Source organism: Formica exsecta, unplaced genomic scaffold (assembly GCF_003651465.1).
Source record: "Formica exsecta isolate Colony F162 unplaced genomic scaffold, ASM365146v1 scaffold120, whole genome shotgun sequence".
Classification (NCBI taxonomy): Eukaryota; Metazoa; Arthropoda; class Insecta; order Hymenoptera; family Formicidae; genus Formica; species Formica exsecta.
This window is the reverse complement of record NW_021848537.1, coordinates 721,986-743,204: the sequence shown is the minus strand read 5'-3', so window position 1 is coordinate 743,204 and position 21,219 is coordinate 721,986. Positions and strand designations below refer to the sequence as shown.

Sequence of the window (21,219 nt, the reverse complement as noted above, 5' to 3'; positions counted from 1 at the left end):
TGAGGCATACCCGTTTGAAACCTCGAAAAATGAGTACATTTTCTAGATTTTTTGCAGCGCAACAACTTAATAAAAATTTTTAATTTTTTTATGATATTAATACAATATTATTAACTACCTAAATAAAAATTTTTTAAAAGTTATGGGAATATTTGTGGAACTCCAAATTTTAGGTAGCTCCATGGTGTGCATGAAAACATTCGTAGACCATATCTGAAATTAAAAATCCAAGTTTTTTCTTATTAAACATTGTAATAGTCATCTGCTATCCAAGCGTTTTTTCAAAATTTCAAAAAATAAAAAAATGGCGTGTTAAAAAAAAAGTTTCGATTTTTTTGAAAAAAAGTCCATCTTTTTTTTTAATAACAAAAAAATGGGGAATCTGATTAAATAAAAGCTTCGTTGGCAGATGCGGAATCTTATTAGAAACCCGCATGTAAAATTTGAAGTCAATCCGTCGAACGTAGCCCGAGTTTTCACGGACACCGTGTATGAAAACATAAATCTGCAAATATTCGCATAACTTTAAAAAAAAATTTTTTTAGGCTGAAAATTTTTATTTAAGTTAATAATATTGTATTAATATCGTAAAAAAATTAAAAATTTTTATCATTGCGCTGCAAAAAAATCTAAAAAAATCTACTCAATTTTCGAAGTTTCAAACGGGTATGCCCCCTTAAACCATCGATTTCAATTATATCTCATCTATTTTTGAAAAAAAGCAACTACTCGCGGGTTAATATTGTGCAACTAAAGTTGAAGGTAATTAACGCGCTGATAAACGCTGCAATTATATGCAATAATATGAAATTTTATCAATATGTAAAGGAATAATGTCAGAGAGAGAGATTATAGATATAAATTACAATAAATTAAATTAGGAACTTTTAATTAGTTATAAAACATTTCGAAAAAAATATTAATGTAGAGAAAAAATTCGAAAATATCGAGAGAAAAAGAAATCGAAATGAAAAATATGTATGTGGAAGGAGGAAATATTATCAGAGGCAGAGGATCTACAATGTTATCAAGCAGCTGCTTTATGTTTCATAACGAGATGTAACAACGCGCAAGTACAAATTACGCCCAGTACATGAAAATTATTTCGAGAGATCGGATATGTGAAAACACACGCGTCATGCACCTGATAACGTGCAATATCGAGGACCACTTGGATTCGTTGCACGCATGTAACGGTGATAAGATATCAAGCGATACTTCTAGTTATTAAATTTTCACCCCCATTTAACGAAAAAGGAAAAAGAGACGGCACAGAGAGCTACGCGAAGATATACGGTGTGAATGTCGATCTATCTCTCCTCTCTCCTTTTGTCTTCTTTGGCCTTTTTTTTGCGCCGAACATCCTCTGATGTTACTCAATCGCGACGTGCAAATATACATCCGTGTGTGTACATGAGAGTTTATTATATCTTGCAGAAGAGCCTCGAGAGTGAGACAGTGTCATCATCATCATCATCATCATCATGGATGGGAAAGTGCAAACCGAGAAAGTGAAGAATCCTAGAGCGGGCACAAATATTCTCAGCGCGTTGACGTTCACGTAAGTATGAAAAACGAGACAAGTGTCACTTGATACAATCCCTGATAAAAATAAGAGAGGAAGAGGAAGAGAAGAGGAGATGCTAGTACAGCAAGAAATCGATAGTGTAATGATATTTTGATGGCTTCTCGTGGACGTGAGTCTTCTTTATGAAGCAACAGAATGATACGGTCATCGTAGATGTGCGAATGAAAACTCGAGAGAATCAATCAAGACGACAATTTTAATTTCTTTAGAGAATCCGCACACAAGAGGGAGGTTTAGATTACGATAGATTTAATTAGAATTAATACAACGTATTCTCATCGATCAAAAATCCAAGTTTTTTCTTATTAAACATTGTAATAGTCATCTGCTATCCAAGCGTTTTTTCAAAATTTCAAAAAATAAAAAAATGGCGTGTTAAAAAAAAAGTTTCGATTTTTTTGAAAAAAAGTCCATCTTTTTTTTTAATAACAAAAAAATGGGGAATCTGATTAAATAAAAGCTTCGTTGGCAGATGCGGAATCTTATTAGAAACCCGCATGTAAAATTTGAAGTCAATCCGTCGAACGTAGCCCGAGTTTTCACGGACACCGTGTATGAAAACATAAATCTGCAAATATTCGCATAACTTTAAAAAAAAATTTTTTTAGGCTGAAAATTTTTATTTAAGTTAATAATATTGTATTAATATCGTAAAAAAATTAAAAATTTTTATCATTGCGCTGCAAAAAAATCTAAAAAAATCTACTCAATTTTCGAAGTTTCAAACGGGTATGCCCCCTTAAACCATCGATTTCAATTATATCTCATCTATTTTTGAAAAAAAGCAACTACTCGCGGGTTAATATTGTGCAACTAAAGTTGAAGGTAATTAACGCGCTGATAAACGCTGCAATTATATGCAATAATATGAAATTTTATCAATATGTAAAGGAATAATGTCAGAGAGAGAGATTATAGATATAAATTACAATAAATTAAATTAGGAACTTTTAATTAGTTATAAAACATTTCGAAAAAAATATTAATGTAGAGAAAAAATTCGAAAATATCGAGAGAAAAAGAAATCGAAATGAAAAATATGTATGTGGAAGGAGGAAATATTATCAGAGGCAGAGGATCTACAATGTTATCAAGCAGCTGCTTTATGTTTCATAACGAGATGTAACAACGCGCAAGTACAAATTACGCCCAGTACATGAAAATTATTTCGAGAGATCGGATATGTGAAAACACACGCGTCATGCACCTGATAACGTGCAATATCGAGGACCACTTGGATTCGTTGCACGCATGTAACGGTGATAAGATATCAAGCGATACTTCTAGTTATTAAATTTTCACCCCCATTTAACGAAAAAGGAAAAAGAGACGGCACAGAGAGCTACGCGAAGATATACGGTGTGAATGTCGATCTATCTCTCCTCTCTCCTTTTGTCTTCTTTGGCCTTTTTTTTGCGCCGAACATCCTCTGATGTTACTCAATCGCGACGTGCAAATATACATCCGTGTGTGTACATGAGAGTTTATTATATCTTGCAGAAGAGCCTCGAGAGTGAGACAGTGTCATCATCATCATCATCATCATCATGGATGGGAAAGTGCAAACCGAGAAAGTGAAGAATCCTAGAGCGGGCACAAATATTCTCAGCGCGTTGACGTTCACGTAAGTATGAAAAACGAGACAAGTGTCACTTGATACAATCCCTGATAAAAATAAGAGAGGAAGAGGAAGAGAAGAGGAGATGCTAGTACAGCAAGAAATCGATAGTGTAATGATATTTTGATGGCTTCTCGTGGACGTGAGTCTTCTTTATGAAGCAACAGAATGATACGGTCATCGTAGATGTGCGAATGAAAACTCGAGAGAATCAATCAAGACGACAATTTTAATTTCTTTAGAGAATCCGCACACAAGAGGGAGGTTTAGATTACGATAGATTTAATTAGAATTAATACAACGTATTCTCATCGATCTGTGATCCTTTACACTTCAATGTAATCTCAGATGTTTCCATTGAATGAAAACAATGAGAATCGAACAAGACGATGACGATGATTTTAATTGCTTTAGATAGAGTCGAAAAGTTTAAAATTATATATTATTAAATAATTATATATATTATTATTTAAATTGTATATATTAATAATTATATTATCAAGTTGCAATGGGTTTTATTAGAATTAATTCGACATTCTTGTCAGATTTTTTACACTTTGATAATATAATCTCACATATTTTTTAAAATTTATAATATAAGTAATAATATCGAATTTTTCATATTGTCGATTTACGGAAATATTCGAAGAGATATGATATCATCTTCCATTTAAATTATAGCTTGCGCACTTTCATAGAGCGATTAGATATCTAAATATTTCCTAGAATAATCGATATTGAAGACAAAAACAGATAGATAAAAAATGAAGTAGATTCTCCTTGTTTTCTACTTTGCGCGTCATCTTAATATTAGAGATATAAATAGTACGTAGTAGAAATATTTAATCGGCTTATTGAATGTGATAAGCGGGCTGTGAGATGTGAATTATCTTTGGATCGAGAGCCGCCGATAAGATGCGAATAATGTCCCTGGAACATCCTTGCACTACTTTGTTCAGCAAATCGTTTTTTCTTTAATCCTCGATATTTATACTCCGCAATGTTTGCGTTATCTTCTTGCCTTATCGATTTTATCTTATTCGGATAATAAGAAATCAAGTGCACTTAAGAGTGCATATGATTTCATCTGATTCATATTTTGTTAGTTCTTATCATCCTAATTTAAATTCAATCTTTTTATCTAGCAATCATGATTTAGATTCGATCTCCGAGTAATATTTTTACGAAAAGTCGTTTTTCTTGAAAAGGTTTTTCGGTCAGATACATTATTGAGGATTATATTTACAAAATCCAACGACCAGAAAATGTTTGCACATTTGAATGGTGTACGAATTTAATGAAATATCTTTAATAATTTCTTCTTTCCTTAAAATATTAACCGTCGTTATCGTATAATATTCTATCATAATAATTTAGTAGTTTTTAAAAAGATATATTTTTTTTAATCAATGTATGATCGATAAAATATATTTTTTAATAATTTTTGATTTTATAGACGTCGAATTTTGCAAAAACCATTGTCAATTGTTAGTTTCGAGCCTTGCTTGCGTCATGATTGCATTAAATATCGACATTATCTTTGATTTCTGTCAATCTGAAATTTAAAAAAAAAAAAAAAATTTTATCTCGCGAAACAAACTACGAAAATAATATCTTGAACGAAAGATAAGAGATGTGGAATATAATATTTTAAAGGAGAAAGCGTGATTCGCACGAATTGGATGAATAGTGGACGGTTTGTGCGAGTAAAACGTGTATGCTTTGATTTTTTTCTTCGCAGTTGGGTCCTACGCACGTTCTGGGTGGGTTACCGCAGAGATCTTGAAGTAACTGATCTGTACACACCCCTTAAAGAGCATACAAGTGGTATTCTTGGTGTTAAAATAGCGAAGGCCTGGGAGAAAGAATGCGAGGCGTACAAACGTCGGCTGGAGAGGAATGCGAGGACTGGATCCCAAAAGAAGGTGAGCGAGCCCAGTTTGCTGAGAGTCATCATCAAGTGCTTCGGCTTCAAGGTCCTGCTATACGGAATAGTTCTGGCCGTCATGGAGATCTTGCTCAGGTACGAGCGTTAGACACGTAAATAGTTTACTATGTAGTTGAAGATAATATGAATTTTTTATATCGTACATAAATTTTCTCGCATCTAATGAATTTTCTCGCTGAATATTGACGCAGGCTGTTGCAACCGATCTTTCTGGGCCAGCTGCTACGGTATTACAATACCCAGGAAGTTGACGAGTTCCACGCTTATTTGTACGCGGCCGGCATCATCTTGTGTTCCGCCGTCAATGTGTTCGTCATACATCCAACAACGTATTCTCATCGATCTGTGATCCTTTACACTTCAATGTAATCTCAGATGTTTCCATTGAATGAAAACAATGAGAATCGAACAAGACGATGACGATGATTTTAATTGCTTTAGATAGAGTCGAAAAGTTTAAAATTATATATTATTAAATAATTATATATATTATTATTTAAATTGTATATTAAAGAGCATACAAGTGGTATTCTTGGTGTTAAAATAGCGAAGGCCTGGGAGAAAGAATGCGAGGCGTACAAACGTCGGCTGGAGAGGAATGCGAGGACTGGATCCCAAAAGAAGGTGAGCGAGCCCAGTTTGCTGAGAGTCATCATCAAGTGCTTCGGCTTCAAGGTCCTGCTATACGGAATAGTTCTGGCCGTCATGGAGATCTTGCTCAGGTACGAGCGTTAGACACGTAAATAGTTTACTATGTAGTTGAAGATAATATGAATTTTTTATATCGTACATAAATTTTCTCGCATCTAATGAATTTTCTCGCTGAATATTGACGCAGGCTGTTGCAACCGATCTTTCTGGGCCAGCTGCTACGGTATTACAATACCCAGGAAGTTGACGAGTTCCACGCTTATTTGTACGCGGCCGGCATCATCTTGTGTTCCGCCGTCAATGTGTTTGTCATACATCCATATATGATGGGAATCCTGCATATGGGCATGAAAATACGTATAGCTTGCTGCTCGCTCATCTATCGCAAGACGTTGAAGCTGACTAGGACCGCGCTGGGCGAGACGACAATTGGGCAGGCAGTCAATTTATTATCCAACGATGTCAATAGGTTCGACATTAGCATCATATTCCTCCATTACTTATGGATCGGACCCTTAGAGACTATCATTATTACGTTCTTCATGTACTACTTCCTTGACATCGGAATATCCGCTATCATCGGAGTCGCCTCTCTGCTCATGTTTATTCCTTTGCAAGGTGAGACGTACTCTTCCAACTATTTTTAACTATTATTAATAGTAATTCTCGCGAGAAAATTACGAAATCGCAAAGTCTCTCAACATAATTCAGCGAGTGAGAAAATGATTTAATGTATACCTATATCGTGTATCTGCGAAGAATAATTGAGATAAAAGAAGTCGGTAAAAATTTGTGTTTCGCGACGAGAATCGTCGTGATTTTGTGATTGCATTTCTAAATTTCTTATTTCGGTTTTGTATTTTGTTCTATTTTCTGATAGTCTTAATAATAAAATTATAATAAATCCTGTGTATTCTTCTATTTTTTTAATACATATTGTTTAATATTCGACGATTATATATACATAAGACACCCGAGTATATAATTTTTGTTTTGTTATCTTATCTCCTTGATTTCGAAATTTTTCAGGATGGCTGGGCAAAAAATCATCTGAGCTGAGGTTAAGAACTGCAATCAGAACTGACGAGAGGGTGCGATTGACAAACGAGATTATTAGCGGAATTCAAGCTATTAAGATGTACACCTGGGAAAAGCCATTTAGCGCGCTCATAGAAAAAGCGAGAAAGTGAGTATTGCCACTTATGTTGTTTACGCGAGTAACGCGCTTAATTGTGTTATATATATAATTATGCGTCAAATAAAAAAAAAAATCGTAACGCAATCTCGTACTTTCGTTAACAGAAGCGGAAAGTATTTAAGAATTTAAGTGATTAATAGTTCGCTTTTTCTTCAACAATCTGTTCCGGTTTGAATCATCATAAACTAGCTGTTGAGAGTGAGTCGGCACTTGCTTTATTTCTATTTCAATTGAAATCACTATTGATACAATCAGATAAAATGATAATAATCGAAAACAACGGCGACCTTTTATTACTCAATTTTATCGCGTCTGTATTATCAAGAAAAAGAAAAATATAGTCTTTAATAGAAAACTTACGAAGATAAAGTTTTGTTCTTTAAATATTTGTTTTGTTTTTTGAATATTTTGAGAATATTGTGTATATATAAATATATTAATTTAGAATGTTATATATAAATAAATCTAAACTCTCTCTTCGAATTTAATTTGAAATAAAGTTAAATCTAAATTGCCTACGAAATCAAAACGTTGCCCCTGCGTTACATTCCTAAAGTTTAAGTAGCCGGAAACCATTAATTCTCAATATCGAATAATTTTGAGTTTAATGAACTCCGCACTCTGTCATCGAAAATAAATTATCAATGTTGCGACAATTTTCATGCACATGCGACGGTTTAAAAAAAAAACGCTATTTAAAAAAAACAAATTAATTAATTCACACGCGTATTTAATCGAGATGTCTACACCTTATTTTACTGCGGTATTTTCGTTGGATCGTACGCTTCATTGGAGCAGGTGGCAATATTTTTTGCGGATCGAAAAAAAAAATAAACAATTTTTCAAGAGAGAAAGCAAAAAAGAAAGAAAAAAAACAGACAAAATTTGTTCATAGGAAGGAAGTCAACGTCATCCGAGGGACGTCGTATATCAGAGGTGTCACCTTGTCATTCATCATTTTCTCCACGAGGATGTCGCTGTTTATCACGGTGCTGGCTTACGTGTTGTTCGGCTTCAAGATTACGGCCGAGAAAGTGTTTATGATAACCGCTTATTACAACATTCTGCGTACGACTATGACCGTTTTTTTCCCGCAAGGTGTGTATATATATGTCACTACGTGTAGCGAACGTAATTAATTAATAACACTTGAACATCGACGAGCTTACAGTATTTTTTCCTTTTTTGAATTCTTTATTTCTTGTTATCTTTCTTCTTTCTTATCCTTACTCTCTTGTTCTTCTATCTGCGTTTTTTTCTATCCTTGTTTTTTCTCTTTTTCCAGGAATAACGCAAGTGGCGGAGGCGATGGTATCTATAAAACGCTTGCAGAACTTCATGATGTATGATGAAGTGGCATCTCCCGAAACTAAGATAGTGAAAGAAAACGCGAAGGAGAAATACAAAGAAAATGCGAATGAGAATTACGAGGAGAACGTGAACAAGAAATACAAGGAGAACGCGAATGAAAACTACAAGGAGAACGCGAATGAGAACTACAAGGAAAATGCGAAAAAAGATCTGGCCAACCAGAAGAAAAACGATCGAGTGACCGCGGATCAATCGGGTAACGAGTACCATATTTCCATCGAGAATGGTAGCGCCAAGTGGCTGGATTATGAGACGGAGGACACTTTGCAAAATATCAACATTAAGGTACGCCCGGGTGAATTGATCGCCATTGTTGGCCAGGTTGGTGCAGGTAAAAGCAGCCTGATGAACGTCATCCTGAAGGAGCTACGTTTGCAGCAAGGTTCCATTCAGGTATGTGTACAGTCCCTTTTTGATGATAATGTTAAATTAAATAAACCCGAGTAAGTTAACGTGATAAACAAATTTTGCTCGAAGAGGAATAAAATATTTAATTATTTATCAAAATATAATAGAAAATAATTTTATCATGTTCTTAAACATGTTCTTTTTTACACAGATTAATGGCAAAATTGCTTATGCCAGTCAAGAGCCGTGGCTGTTCGCCGGATCGGTGAGACAAAACATTTTGTTTGGACGAAAGATGGATCAGGTCCGATATGATCGCGTGACTAAAGTGTGCCAGTTAAAGAGGGACTTCAGCTTGCTACCTTATGGCGATAAGACGATAGTAGGCGAGAGGGGTATTAGTCTTTCCGGTGGCCAGCGTGCAAGGTTGGTTTCCTAGATTATTCCGATAAAAAATTTCCTTAAAATAGAATTGAATGTTAGTGTCGTACAGAATCGGTTTACAGATTACGACACAAATTGCGTGTTTATGATTTTCTTTTTGTGTTATATAAATAATAATAATAATAATAAAAATAATAAAAATTTATATATAAGTGTGTATATGTATATATTAATGATTATCAGAATAAATTTGGCGAGAGCTATTTACGCCGAAGCCGACATATATCTCATGGATGATCCTTTGAGCGCCGTGGACGCTCACGTGGGCAAACACATGTTCGAAGAGTGCATCGACAAGTATCTGCGCGGAAAGACCCGTATTCTTGTGACCCATCAATTGCAATACTTGCATAATGTCGGCAGAATTATCGTTCTGAAGGACGGAGCCATCCAAGCAGAAGGGTACGACCCTAGCATCTTCTTTTCTCTAGTTATTTTATCCTTTTTATATCGATCAGCAAATCTTTGAACGAGAATATAATTTAAAGAAATATATAGAATATCGTAGTACGTCATTTCATCATTTTATATAAGGGATATTTTTGTTCATCAGTACTTATGACGAATTGGGCTCTATGGGAGTGGATTTCGGTCGGCTATTGGAGAATCAAACGCAAACGGATGAGAAATCTTCTCGACCCCCTTCGGCTCCCGTTAGCCGAAGCAATTCGCGTACCGGCAGTATTACATCCCTGAGCTCCTTTATGACAATTGATACTACCAAACAGGAACCTGACGAGGTAATTCCAATTATTGCACAATCTGAATTTTAATATAGATTGTAATGTTATGTAAATTAATATATAATATTAATTAATTTATAATATTTTATTTTTATTATTAATTTATAATATTTTTATTAATATATAATATTAATCTTGTTAATTTTTTTAGATGGCCGAGATGCGGACAGTTGGCAATGTTGCCGGCAAAGTGTACGGGGATTACTTTCGCGCCGGCGGCAATTGGTGCGTAATATTCATGGTTACCATGCTTTGCGTATTATCGCAATTAGCGGCCAGCGGCGGTGATTTCTTTATCGCGAGGTGGGTCGACATCGAAGAAAACTACGTAAGTATAATTGTATACGAGTTGAGATAATCGGCGAATGTATAATCTCTCTTTCAAAAAATTTGAGAAATCTAGATTTCGAAAAACCGCGTAATACATACTTCAACGTCTCGGTCTTAATTTATTTTCACAGGTGAATCAAACTAAAGACGGCGTCGTGGAAGATCCGAGGAGTCCTCTCACGCGCATACAATGCATCTATATTTTCACCGTGGTGACCGTGCTAACGATCGGCGTGACTCTGATGCGTTCGTTTGCCTTCTTCAGGGCGTGCATGCGTGCCTCCATACGGCTACACGATCACATGTTTCGCAGCATCAGCCGCGCCACAATGCGTTTCTTCAATACTAACACATCAGGCCGTGTGCTCAATCGGTTCTCTAAAGACATGGGTGCGGTGGATGAGATACTGCCTACCGCACTCATTGACTGCCTACAGATTGGTCTGTCGTTGCTCGGCATCATCATCGTAGTTGCCATTGCGAATGTTTGGTTGCTGATCCCCACTCTGATCGTCGGCATTATCTTTTACTACTTGAGAATCTTTTACCTGGCTACTAGTCGTAGCGTCAAGCGTCTTGAAGGCATCAGTGAGTAACTTAGACTCGTTTTACGATAAAAAAAAATGAATAGATATAACTTGATCGATAAAATAAAATAGATTAAAGTTAAATCTATCGCGGATTTCATTAGATTGAGTGTAAATTCTTCGAATAATGTAAATGAAATGTTCAACCTTTTTCTCCTTAGCTCGCTCACCGGTTTTCGCTCACTTAAGCGCGACTCTTCAAGGACTACCGACGATCCGCGCGTTCGGAGCGGACCAGATTCTCACGGAGGAGTTCGATCGTCATCAAGATCTCCATTCGTCTGCGTGGTATATCTTCATTGCGTCCTCACGCGCCTTTGGTTTCTGGTTGGACATTTTCTGCGTGCTATATATCGTGCTGGTGACATTAAGCTTCCTTGTGATGGACAACTATGCTCGTGGCTCAATGGAGGGTGGATACGTAGGCCTAGCGATCACCCAGAGTATCGGCCTCACCGGCATGTTCCAGTGGGGCATGCGCCAGAGCGCCGAGCTGGAAAACCAGATGACTTCTGTAGAACGCATCCTCGAATACAGGTACGAGTGTCTATCTTCGTTTCAGATTTCTTTATTCTTAAATTTCTAATTCTTTCGACTTTTACATGTTTGACATTTTGGATCTTTGAAAGTTTTGAATTTTTAGAATCTTAGATCTTTTCATTTAGATCTTGTATATTTTTCCAATCTTGATTCTTTCAATATCCACACTTTTGTATCTTTCGATATATCTAAATGTCTTCAAACTCATAAAATTCATTTAAATATATGTTTAATCTCTAAACCAAATACTTTAATTCTCTTGCAGCAAAGTGGAGAGCGAACCTCCTCTTGAGAGCGCCCCTGATAAAAAGCCTAAGTCCGAGTGGCCACAGGAAGGCAAGATCGAGTTCAAAAACGTGAACCTGCGTTACGCGCCGTTGGAACCGCCGGTATTGAAAAATCTCAGGTTCGTCATCTTTCCGCGCGAGAAGATTGGTATTATTGGCAGGACCGGTGCCGGCAAGTCGTCTCTGATTCAAGCTCTTTTCCGCCTGGCCGACATAGAAGGCCCGATCGAGATCGACGGCATTGACACTAGTGAGATCGGTCTGCACGATCTGCGCTCCAAGATCAGCATTATCCCGCAGGAACCGTTCCTATTCTCCGGTACTCTGAGACGGAACCTCGATCCATTCGATTCGTATCCGGACGACCTGCTGTGGCAGGCACTTGAGGAAGTCGAGTTGAAGGAGATGGGCCTGCAGGCACACGTCAACGAGGGCGGCTCCAATCTTAGCGTCGGCCAACGGCAGCTGGTTTGCCTGGCACGTGCCATCATCAGAAACAATCCGATACTTGTGCTGGACGAGGCGACCGCCAATGTGGATCCGCGAACAGACGAACTCATCCAGACGACGATCAGAAAGAAGTTCGAGAAGTGCACGGTGTTGACGATCGCTCACCGATTGAACACCGTCATGGACAGCGACCGTATCCTGGTTATGGATGCCGGCAAGGCAGTGGTGAGTCAACTTTTTTATACTTCTTCCTTTTTATTTAGATGGAATAAATCGTTGAATCAAATTCTCGTTTTTATCATTTAATTATTTTATAATCATATATGAATTTATTGATTCTTTCGTTTTTTCGCTTAGATAGAATGAATTGTCGCATGGAATTCTTGCTCGCTCTTTCATATAGTAAAAAACCGTTGACAAGCTGAAACGAATTTTTATATATACTTGGCGTCGCGGTGTTACCGCGTCGCTTGATAAAGTAACGTAATTATATGTTGGAGATGTTTGAATTATTTATATATGATTTTACAATTTCGTATGAATATTTGTTGGTCATTTTTATGATGTCTTTTTGACGTAGTTCTTTGGGTAAAGAAGCCCGATTGTTGAATTTCTTATTCTATAATCGTGCATAATACTATAATTATGCATTTATTGTATCATTAACTCTCAAATTTTTAATTATCTCTCGAACTTCCTATTATTTCCGACAGAATAAAGATATTACTTTATATTTGCCGCTTTTTCTCGTTCCACAATATAAATAAATGTCAACAGGAATGAACATTTTCATCACACCCAGTGTATATACCTCATAAATATTTTATCGAGTTCGCAGTATGTATCGAGCTATCTCGCCGTGAAAGATACAGCTTTCGTAACAAGAGTGGATCGTAAATCTGTAGTTCTCTCCTCAAAGGCAAACTTTTTATCGTACGTAGGAATTCGATCATCCCCACGTGCTGCTGCAGAAGGAATCAAGTTTTCTGAAGAGCATGGTACAGGAAACTGGCAAAGCGATGGCGGACGCCCTGGCCGGTGTTGCCCGCGACAGCTACCTGAATCGCGCGACTACGCTGTGAAACACCCTCAACGCTAATCTTTCGACAGATGATTTCTAAAAAAGATTCCGTCTATTCTCTTGTGAGAATTATCTTTGAACGGCTCTAGAGATTACGTTAAAGAGAAAGACAAAACAGCTAAACTCGGTCCAAGAATTTTGGATTCTTAGAATTTAGAAATATATCGGAAATCTTGGCACACCGAAAGTTAACAAAAGTATCGTAAAAGCCAGGATTTTGGTCTCCGTATGTATAGAATGTAGAATATAAAAGGTTCTTGAGTTTGAAAATCTCAAGAATTGAAAATGGGAAAAGCGAAGGATAAATATACCAAATGATAGATCCATATTTAGAAATGAAAAACTAAGGTATGTTAGAATTTAGGCAAAGATTTAGGCGTCAAATAAGTTTGAACGAAATATAGGATGTAAAAGAAATGAAAGAGAGAGAGAGAGAGAAAGAAAAAAAAGAATCAATAGATATAAAGAAAAATGAAAGATTACATACATAATATAATCTAGGATTCTGGATTGATGGATTCAAGAGGGAAAATGGAAAAATGTTTAAAGAGGCATTCAGATATATAAAGATCCTTGCAAACTCGGGAACGCGCGAAAGAGGACACAGAGAACCGGCGAAACTTTTTCGGCAGGGATTAATAAACCAACAATCGTTTTTTACTGCAAAGTGCACAGACTCGTTCAGCTTGTCTTTTTTCGAAAATTCTGCCTTTTTCGATCCAATGCAATGTCAGTGCAGCGAGCAATCACAAAAACGCTCGCCTCAACCGCGGAACAACCGCAGTTATAGTATTATTACGTCACTTTTGTATCAGTCTGACCCAGAGTATTCCGTCAGGAAGAATGAAGCTTTCAACACGTTGGATCATCGATCTTTTAATCGTCGGTGATTAAACGCTTTAATAAATATATCTTTTATTTATATCTTTTAAGTAATTTCAATATCTTATTATTTTTTAAATAATTTTACATAAACAAGATTTATCTCAGCAAAATATATGAATAAAATATTAGGGCGATTTAGAAGGATAATAATTTGAAATATGTATGAAAAGAGCTAGGAATATAAATCCGAGAGATTCGGAGAAGTTGTAGATCATAAGATTGAACCTCTTCGATTAATCGACGGATTTGAGGGCCAGAAATTTTGAGATATATATTATGTGTTCCATCGTGTTTAGAATTTTGCGTGAATAATGATTTAAATAATTTAGATTAAGGATTTGATTAATTCTTTAGATATTCTTAAGGATACAATTGCTCGAAGTGGAATTATTCTTAAATAATTTCATCTCTTGACATATCTTTAAGAATTCCTCAAGATCGGTGAACCAACAAATTAAGACAAAATTGTACTTAACGTTAAGGAAAAACAGATTCTACTAATTTTTATACTCATATATACTTCGATATACATGGTGTCTAGCAAGAAAGAAAAACGAGTGACAATACTAAATTCGTGATTCATCTCTCGAACACGCGCCGGTACCCCTCGTTTTTTTCGAAACTACCCCGTGTATGTATCCACAATCATGCAAGAAATGCGCAATGTTTCTCCTGTTACACTGGTGCTACAAGTATAAGGAATATCAACAAAAGGAGAGCTTGCCACTGCTCTATGTTTAAAGCGAAATACTTAAACACGAGCAGTTATTAAAAGTAACTACGTTTTTTTTTAGTACTCTATTGTTATTTTATATATTATTGTATTGTTATTATTATTATAATAACGAAGCGCATTGTACTCGATCTTTATGTAAATAATGCAAAGTCGAAAAGCAACGAGAATCAAAGTACTTAATGCCTTTTTCGACGATTGATTTTATACTGATCAATTTTTCGCTGTGATTAGGAAGCGAGACAGTAACATACGTATCGACTACATTACGTAAATAATTTTTGATCCTCTTTTTTTAATTCTTCTCCTTATTGGTATTTTTAAGCGGCAATAACTTCAAATGTTACTTTAAACATAGTCTAATTTTTTTAAATATAGTATAGTCATTATATTACATATATAATATTCATTATTTAAATTATATTCAAATAATTATATGAAAACTGCGTTTTAATTATTGAATTATTATCGTAATTATTTGAAGCTACTGTTACTTTGAGATACTGATAGCAGGACGAAGAATTAAAGAGGGGTTACGGACACAAGCTTTTCACGAGGATATATCCTATACACTATACATGAACGTCCGTATTGTAATCGTCGTCATCAATATTTATTATATATGTAGATAGATGTATTGTACTCTTTTTTTAAGCTGAAAATGCGAATTACAATATCTTACTTAAAAGTGCCTATTATATTGTATTAATCATTGTAAACGAAATATAGATACAAATTATTATTTATGTAAATAATCTACGTTATCATCTTATTGGGCATGCCATATATAATCTGCTTTTTTATAATTTCCTCTTCTTTTAAATTACAGAACTATGCTCTTGTCTCTATAACGATCATGTTATTACAAATATTAATTATGTCCCCTTTGTACGGCAGTGATAATTGAAGTCGACATAATTAGAACTTATTGTTGATACAAAACATATGTTATTTTCTTTTATAAGGAGATGCATGAACTCATATTATGCTGGGTTGAATAGATCTTATAATAAATTCTTTATTTATCTTATGAGAAAAATAAGTTGATTAGATATGTAAAGTATATATATAAATAATAAATTAGAATTACATCTCGAAAATCCAACAAATCGAAGGATCGATTAAAAAAAAAAGATTCAAGATAGCAATATTCTTGATTAGATTGGTAAGTACATGCAACTCTGAAGACGTTTGAGATGTTTTATTATTTATCAAAATACATGAATCCATTTATTTAAAAAGATGGTCGAATCACTGAACGAGAATAAAACGAAAGGATCAATAAATAAGATTACAAGAGAATTAATTACTTATCGAGAAATACTAATTATTTTCGATAATTAAAATTAATCAACGAAATTGCGACAAGACACGCATTGCTTAAATCTAAGTGGAAAATAAAATAAGTATAATAAAATGTAAATTACAATTACATTCTCTTTAAAAAAATTGCGCTTATAGGATCTGATCATCCTCTAGATAGGACCTAGATATACACGGCATATACAAAGAATTATTCTTATGTCACAAAACATATGCTCCGCTATAAACAGTTAGAACATCTTACACGTGTAAACGGCTTTTATTACTCGCGCCGCCAAACAATCGACCAGTCATAATCAGACGCACGCTAGATAAACATTTATCTAGAATTATACACGTACGATCCCAACTTGTTCGTTTTGTCTCTTATCGATTAAACTATTTATAGTTAAAAAAAAAGGAGAAAGAGAACGTACGCGAATCGCGCTACTTCTAAGAATTCTAGAGAGACTTTATTGTCAAAATACAAAGATTAATTGATTAAATAAGTAAATCATTCGCTAAACCGTCTTATCGATAGCGACGAACAATGCAACGATAAGACCAATAAGAAAAATTAAAAAAAAAAAAAGACAAATAAACGGTTCATTTGCGAAAGGAACACATCTGCTCTTTTGTCAAATTTGAGAGCGAACTATATAAAAATCTTATCAAAAATTAATAAATTTATTTAATCTTATTTTATTCTTCTTCTTGCTTATATTAGATGATATCTAATGTTTAAAAAAATTAAGAAAATATTTAGACTATTTTTTGGAAATTTTATAAGAAATGCAAGTCTCTAATTATATATTACAAATTTTTGAAAAAAAACGAGTCTCTTTTTAATGATTTAACTTTTGAAAACGATGTTTTGGCGAGCCTTTCGAAAAATTGTTATTTCTGGAATGACCAGTTTGTCTCGCATGGTGTTCCCTACAAATACGCGAGAGAATTACAACCCTATTTTCGGAAAAAAACAATTCGGAGTCCCTCTACGAAACGCACCGTTCAAATGTAATTACTACATCTATATACTCTGCTTACTCGGCTCGCGATTATCCTTTGCAAGGGTCCTTGCTGGCATCCTCGGCGAGACGAGTACACTAGTGTGTCGTAATACTGACAGTAAAGAGAATAATTGCTATCAACGTTAAAAATTAACCTTCCCTCTAATTGTCTCCTCCCCACCTCACTCTTCTACCTTTCCTTCCTCTCGCCTAAGTTACAATCATGAATCACGGTTACGATTATAATTAACACTTATCTTCTATTTTATTTTTATTGTTTTTACGATGTTTTTGTCATTCCTCGTAGTATACAACCTACGCAAACATTCTGAATTTTCGGATTTCGTGCGCTGGGCCCCAATTCAATTCCCTGGAATAGGACTGACAATCGCTGATATAGTTCTGATAAAAATGCGATTGATAATGGAATTGTTTCCTGGTTAAAGCAATGATTTTTACATTTGTAAATAAATTCAATAAGAAAATATTCGTGATAAATTTATACAATCGCGATTTTTACACAAAACAAAAAATATCCTAAGTTTAATTTATGAAAAAAATTCCAAATATATATATATACTTAGATCAAAAATTCAGGAAAATATGAAGGAAATTTAAGAAAAATATCCCTTCTAGAGAATCCAGAAAATCGCGAGTGTTACTCCCCGTCTTCGAAGAGTGAAAATGTGATAACGATTAGCAAGCAACGATTACTGACACCGATTGTGCGCTCAGGGATGTCCAGGAATATTCGGTATGGAATACACCTTGTACGCCTACATATGTATATATGTATACACATATATGTATATATATATATATAAAACAGTATAAAACGCTTATATATTAACATCCCGAGGCAGTTGACGTATATTATATCGAACGATAATGCGGAATTATGCCGTTATCGCTCGCGATAAACCAGCTTTTAGAGAAAATGTCGCGCAAATGTGACGTATCGGAGTGCATTTCCGCGCGATTGTATAAACCCTTTAACCAGAATTCGAATATAATTTTAACTAAAAATTTGCGCGAGTAATAAAATATATAAGTAAATATAATTTACAATTTACATCCTATACATTTAGATAAACTTATTTCCAGATTTTTGCCACGCGTATCAAGTGCGCAAATATTTATAAGTACTTAAACAAATATTTCTTTTCCATATCTCTCGAAACAGGAATTTAAAATCTTATTCACTAGTTAAAGGGTCGATCGATTAAAATGTACGCAATTTGTACATATAAATAAAACGCGGCTAGCTAAATAAATATAGATTTTCAATATATACAAAGAAGAGTAACGATAAGCACAATGAAAAAAAAAAAAGAAAAAAAAAGAGAAATGATAGAACGCCAGTGATAACGGAACGCCGATAATAAAATTCTCATCACGCGCGCGAGAAGGAAGACTGCGCATTTCCATCTTTCCATTCTTTTCGTCCATCAAACAGTCGGAATGTTAGGATAATCGAATCGATTCGTCGATTGTATAAAGCAAATTCGCTTTTTCGGAAAATCGCGCAAAAAAAAAAACGACCAGATTTTTTAATCATTTATACATGAAATTTTTGCGAGAATAGCGATGTTATTCAAAAAATAATGTAAAATTTCAAGAGATCCAAGGATTTATTAATCTTGGAAACATCTACTTATTTCAGTGATTTCATTACTTTAATCTGAAATTTTATTTTCGTTGTCATAATGTAATCAATAGTCGAGTCTGCCATAAAACAGAAAAAGAGGAAAGCGATGAATAAAAATTTGATGTTTAAATTTCTTTTAACATTATTTCACATTCAAAGATATCTAACAAAGATTTTTATTTTGGGATGTTGATTTTCGAAGGAAAATATCTTTTATTTATTATATTATGGTTATTTATTTTGTCTTTTTTTGGTACCTTTCAAATTTGTTTTTAGCACAGAGTTCCAATCAATTGGCAGAAGTAATGTTCTCATCTTAAATATACAAATTTCAAAAAACCGTAAAAATAAGAATCACAATCGAATAAAGAAACAAAATGACATTAATTGAGTTAATTCACTTTTAATAACCAGCAAGATATTCGCTAAAGAATCCTTTCTCTCTCGCTTCTTTTGCTGTCGGAATGTTTCTTCGATTTTTACACTTTATTAAAAATTCAGTAGACGTTTGACAATAAAAAATATACGGAAGTTACTCCACGTTTTTAATGTTCGTGTTGCAAATTCACGCTTCGCGTCGTCGATTAGTCAGATGTAATCGAGAACACAGTTGCACCTCGCTAAAATATATAAATACCCGTTTAGGTGTTTCCCTTTATTCCGTGCCTATCAACTACAGGGTGTTCTAAAAAGAAATCGAGCAGATTCGTGTGTATCCAGAGATTTTAATGAGATTTTTTTCGTCATCTTAAAATTGATTTTCCACAACTGAAGATTGTAAAATCTAAAGGTTGAAGAGTGTAAAATTTTAAACTACAAAATTCAGAAGAATCGAAGTTCTAAAAATTTATATGAGAAAATTTCTGCTTGATTTTTATTTTTTTTTTTTTTTTTATGATGCGTGCAGCTGTTTTCTGTTGTGCGATAATAAAATCGAATTTGCTTTCCAATCATACGACACGGTTTGCGACAAGAAACGCAGTTATAACATGATAATATAAAGCTACAATGTGGCTCTTTCATGTTTCTCGCGCGATAATTCGAACCGCCAAAATCAAACAAGATTGTAAATTTTAATCTCAAAGATTCGATTTTCATTAAACACTCAATGACGCAAAATGTCATTCTCACATTCTTGACGCACGCATTTTATAAATCGCGCCAAAAATTTAAGTCACGCAATTTTTTCCGAAAATCGTCCTTTTACGGGATCTCAGGTAAAAAACAAAGGAGTAAAAGTTCCGAAAGAGAGGAGAAAGCTGCAGATTCTCGCGCAAAATTTGCATAATCGAAATCGAGATCGTCGCACAATTTTTGCATCGAGTCGATAATCAAGGACCAAAAGATCCTTCTCGCGAGATCAATCCTCGAATCAGGACACGAGTGGACGCCTTTTGAACGACAAGGATCTTGAGAGATCTGTTTGCGCGAGATCCGAATCGAGATCGAGCTCCTCTCGACGCCGCGATCATCGCGAAAATCGGTACCGAGTGATTCCGCTCGCGCAAGGATTGCTCGGAATGAACGAACCTACAGAGGAGAGCCGAGGATCCTAAACAAGGACCTCCAGACTCTCGCGCGAGCGGGCCTTTTGCTGTCCGCACTTGCCGTTAGCCTGCACTATCATAGCCACCGATTGGCAACCGGTCTCGGACGCCATCGGTCGTATCGCCGGCATCGCCAACCTGAGCTTATACCAGAACTTGCGACCGCCGCTGCCGAAGGATGCGGTGCCCCCGTTGCCGTTACCGGCGTCGCCGCCATCCTGCTGCCAGCACAGGATCGTCAATCGATCGAACGAGATCGCGTCGACGTCGCGACGATCGCGTCGCGACCGCTTCGCGATCGTCATCGTCGTGCTCGGCAGGCTCTTGAGCGAAATGACAATTGTCTTCATCGGCAACGATGACAGCTGCTTCAGCGCCGCGCCGACGCTCGCGTCCGTCCAGATGTTGCCTAGGGATGCTGGGCTCAGCACGACGATGATCCGCCGGACCGCGTTGGCGTGCGGGCCGATCTCCAAGCTCCCTGCAACACAAATGATACATTTATATTAAATAAAAGAATGATACATTTATATAAAATAAAAAGATGATACATTTATATTAAATAAAAAAATGATACATTTATATTAAATAAAAAAAATGATATATTTATATTAAATAAAAAAATGGGACATTTATATTGAACAAAAATTATAATAAATTAGAACTTTATCGATATTTTCTAAAGTATTTTTAAAAATCGTTTTTTAAAAAATGTATCAATTATTTTGACAATAATGTAAGAGAGAAACTTTTTGTCCAAAATTCAGGATAAAACATTCATTGTCGGAATCATTATCGGAATAATGATATACGAAATGTGAAAAAGAGAGGAAAATCTAGGCACAAACCTCAAATTTTCATCAGAAATGTCGGTTATGTATATGTAGGGCGTGTTTTTTTTTCTTTTCTT

The 21,219-nt window shown here is 35.2% G+C and overlaps 2 protein-coding genes across 7 annotated transcripts in view; one reads left to right on the top strand and one right to left on the bottom strand.

Moving 5' to 3' along the window:
• The first annotated feature begins 985 nt into the window (after nt 1-985).
• On the top strand, nt 986-18,446 carry LOC115243764 (multidrug resistance-associated protein 4-like). 6 transcript variants are annotated; one of them, XM_029821012.1, is made up of 17 exons: nt 2,637-2,847; nt 3,089-3,212; nt 4,948-4,969; nt 5,055-5,229; nt 5,346-5,473; nt 6,121-6,423; nt 6,835-6,991; nt 7,899-8,101; nt 8,289-8,767; nt 8,934-9,148; nt 9,350-9,568; nt 9,720-9,906; nt 10,061-10,237; nt 10,371-10,827; nt 10,988-11,363; nt 11,632-12,328; nt 13,045-18,446. In XM_029821012.1, exons 4-17 carry the CDS (start codon nt 5,213-5,215, stop codon nt 13,183-13,185), a joined length of 3,756 nt encoding a protein of 1,251 aa, XP_029676872.1. In that variant the 5' UTR covers nt 2,637-2,847; nt 3,089-3,212; nt 4,948-4,969; nt 5,055-5,212; the 3' UTR covers nt 13,186-18,446. The 6 variants fall into 6 exon arrangements, with proteins under 6 accessions (XP_029676855.1, XP_029676864.1, XP_029676846.1 ...); XM_029820995.1 differs by lacking the exons at nt 2,637-2,847; nt 3,089-3,212; nt 5,055-5,229; nt 5,346-5,473 and adding exons at nt 986-1,196; nt 1,438-1,561; nt 5,681-5,876 and having other exon boundaries at nt 4,948-5,033; nt 5,993-6,423; XM_029821004.1 differs by lacking the exons at nt 2,637-2,847; nt 3,089-3,212; nt 5,055-5,229; nt 5,346-5,473 and adding exons at nt 1,232-1,296; nt 1,438-1,561; nt 5,681-5,876 and having other exon boundaries at nt 4,948-5,033; nt 5,993-6,423.
• Nucleotides 18,447-18,978: 532 nt separating this feature from the next.
• LOC115243788 (single Ig IL-1-related receptor-like) overlaps nt 18,979-21,219 on the bottom strand; it is a 224,776-nt gene continuing 222,535 nt past the window's right edge. The window contains exon 7 of the mRNA XM_029821025.1: nt 18,979-20,790. Within this exon, the coding sequence (XP_029676885.1) occupies nt 20,315-20,790 (476 nt within the window). The 3' untranslated portion in view covers nt 18,979-20,314. The remainder of the gene's footprint in view (nt 20,791-21,219) is intronic.

Excerpts from the sequence above, each read along its gene's own strand:
- LOC115243764 (XM_029820995.1), top strand. The coding sequence starts at position 1,485 with ATGGATGGGAAAGTGCAAACCGAGAAAGTGAAGAATCCTAGAGCGGGC. Across the intron at positions 8,768-8,933 it reads TGCAGCAAGGTTCCATTCAG|ATTAATGGCAAAATTGCTTA; the intron begins GTATGTGTACAG and ends TTTTTTACACAG. Across the intron at positions 9,907-10,060 it reads CCAAACAGGAACCTGACGAG|ATGGCCGAGATGCGGACAGT; the intron begins GTAATTCCAATT and ends TAATTTTTTTAG.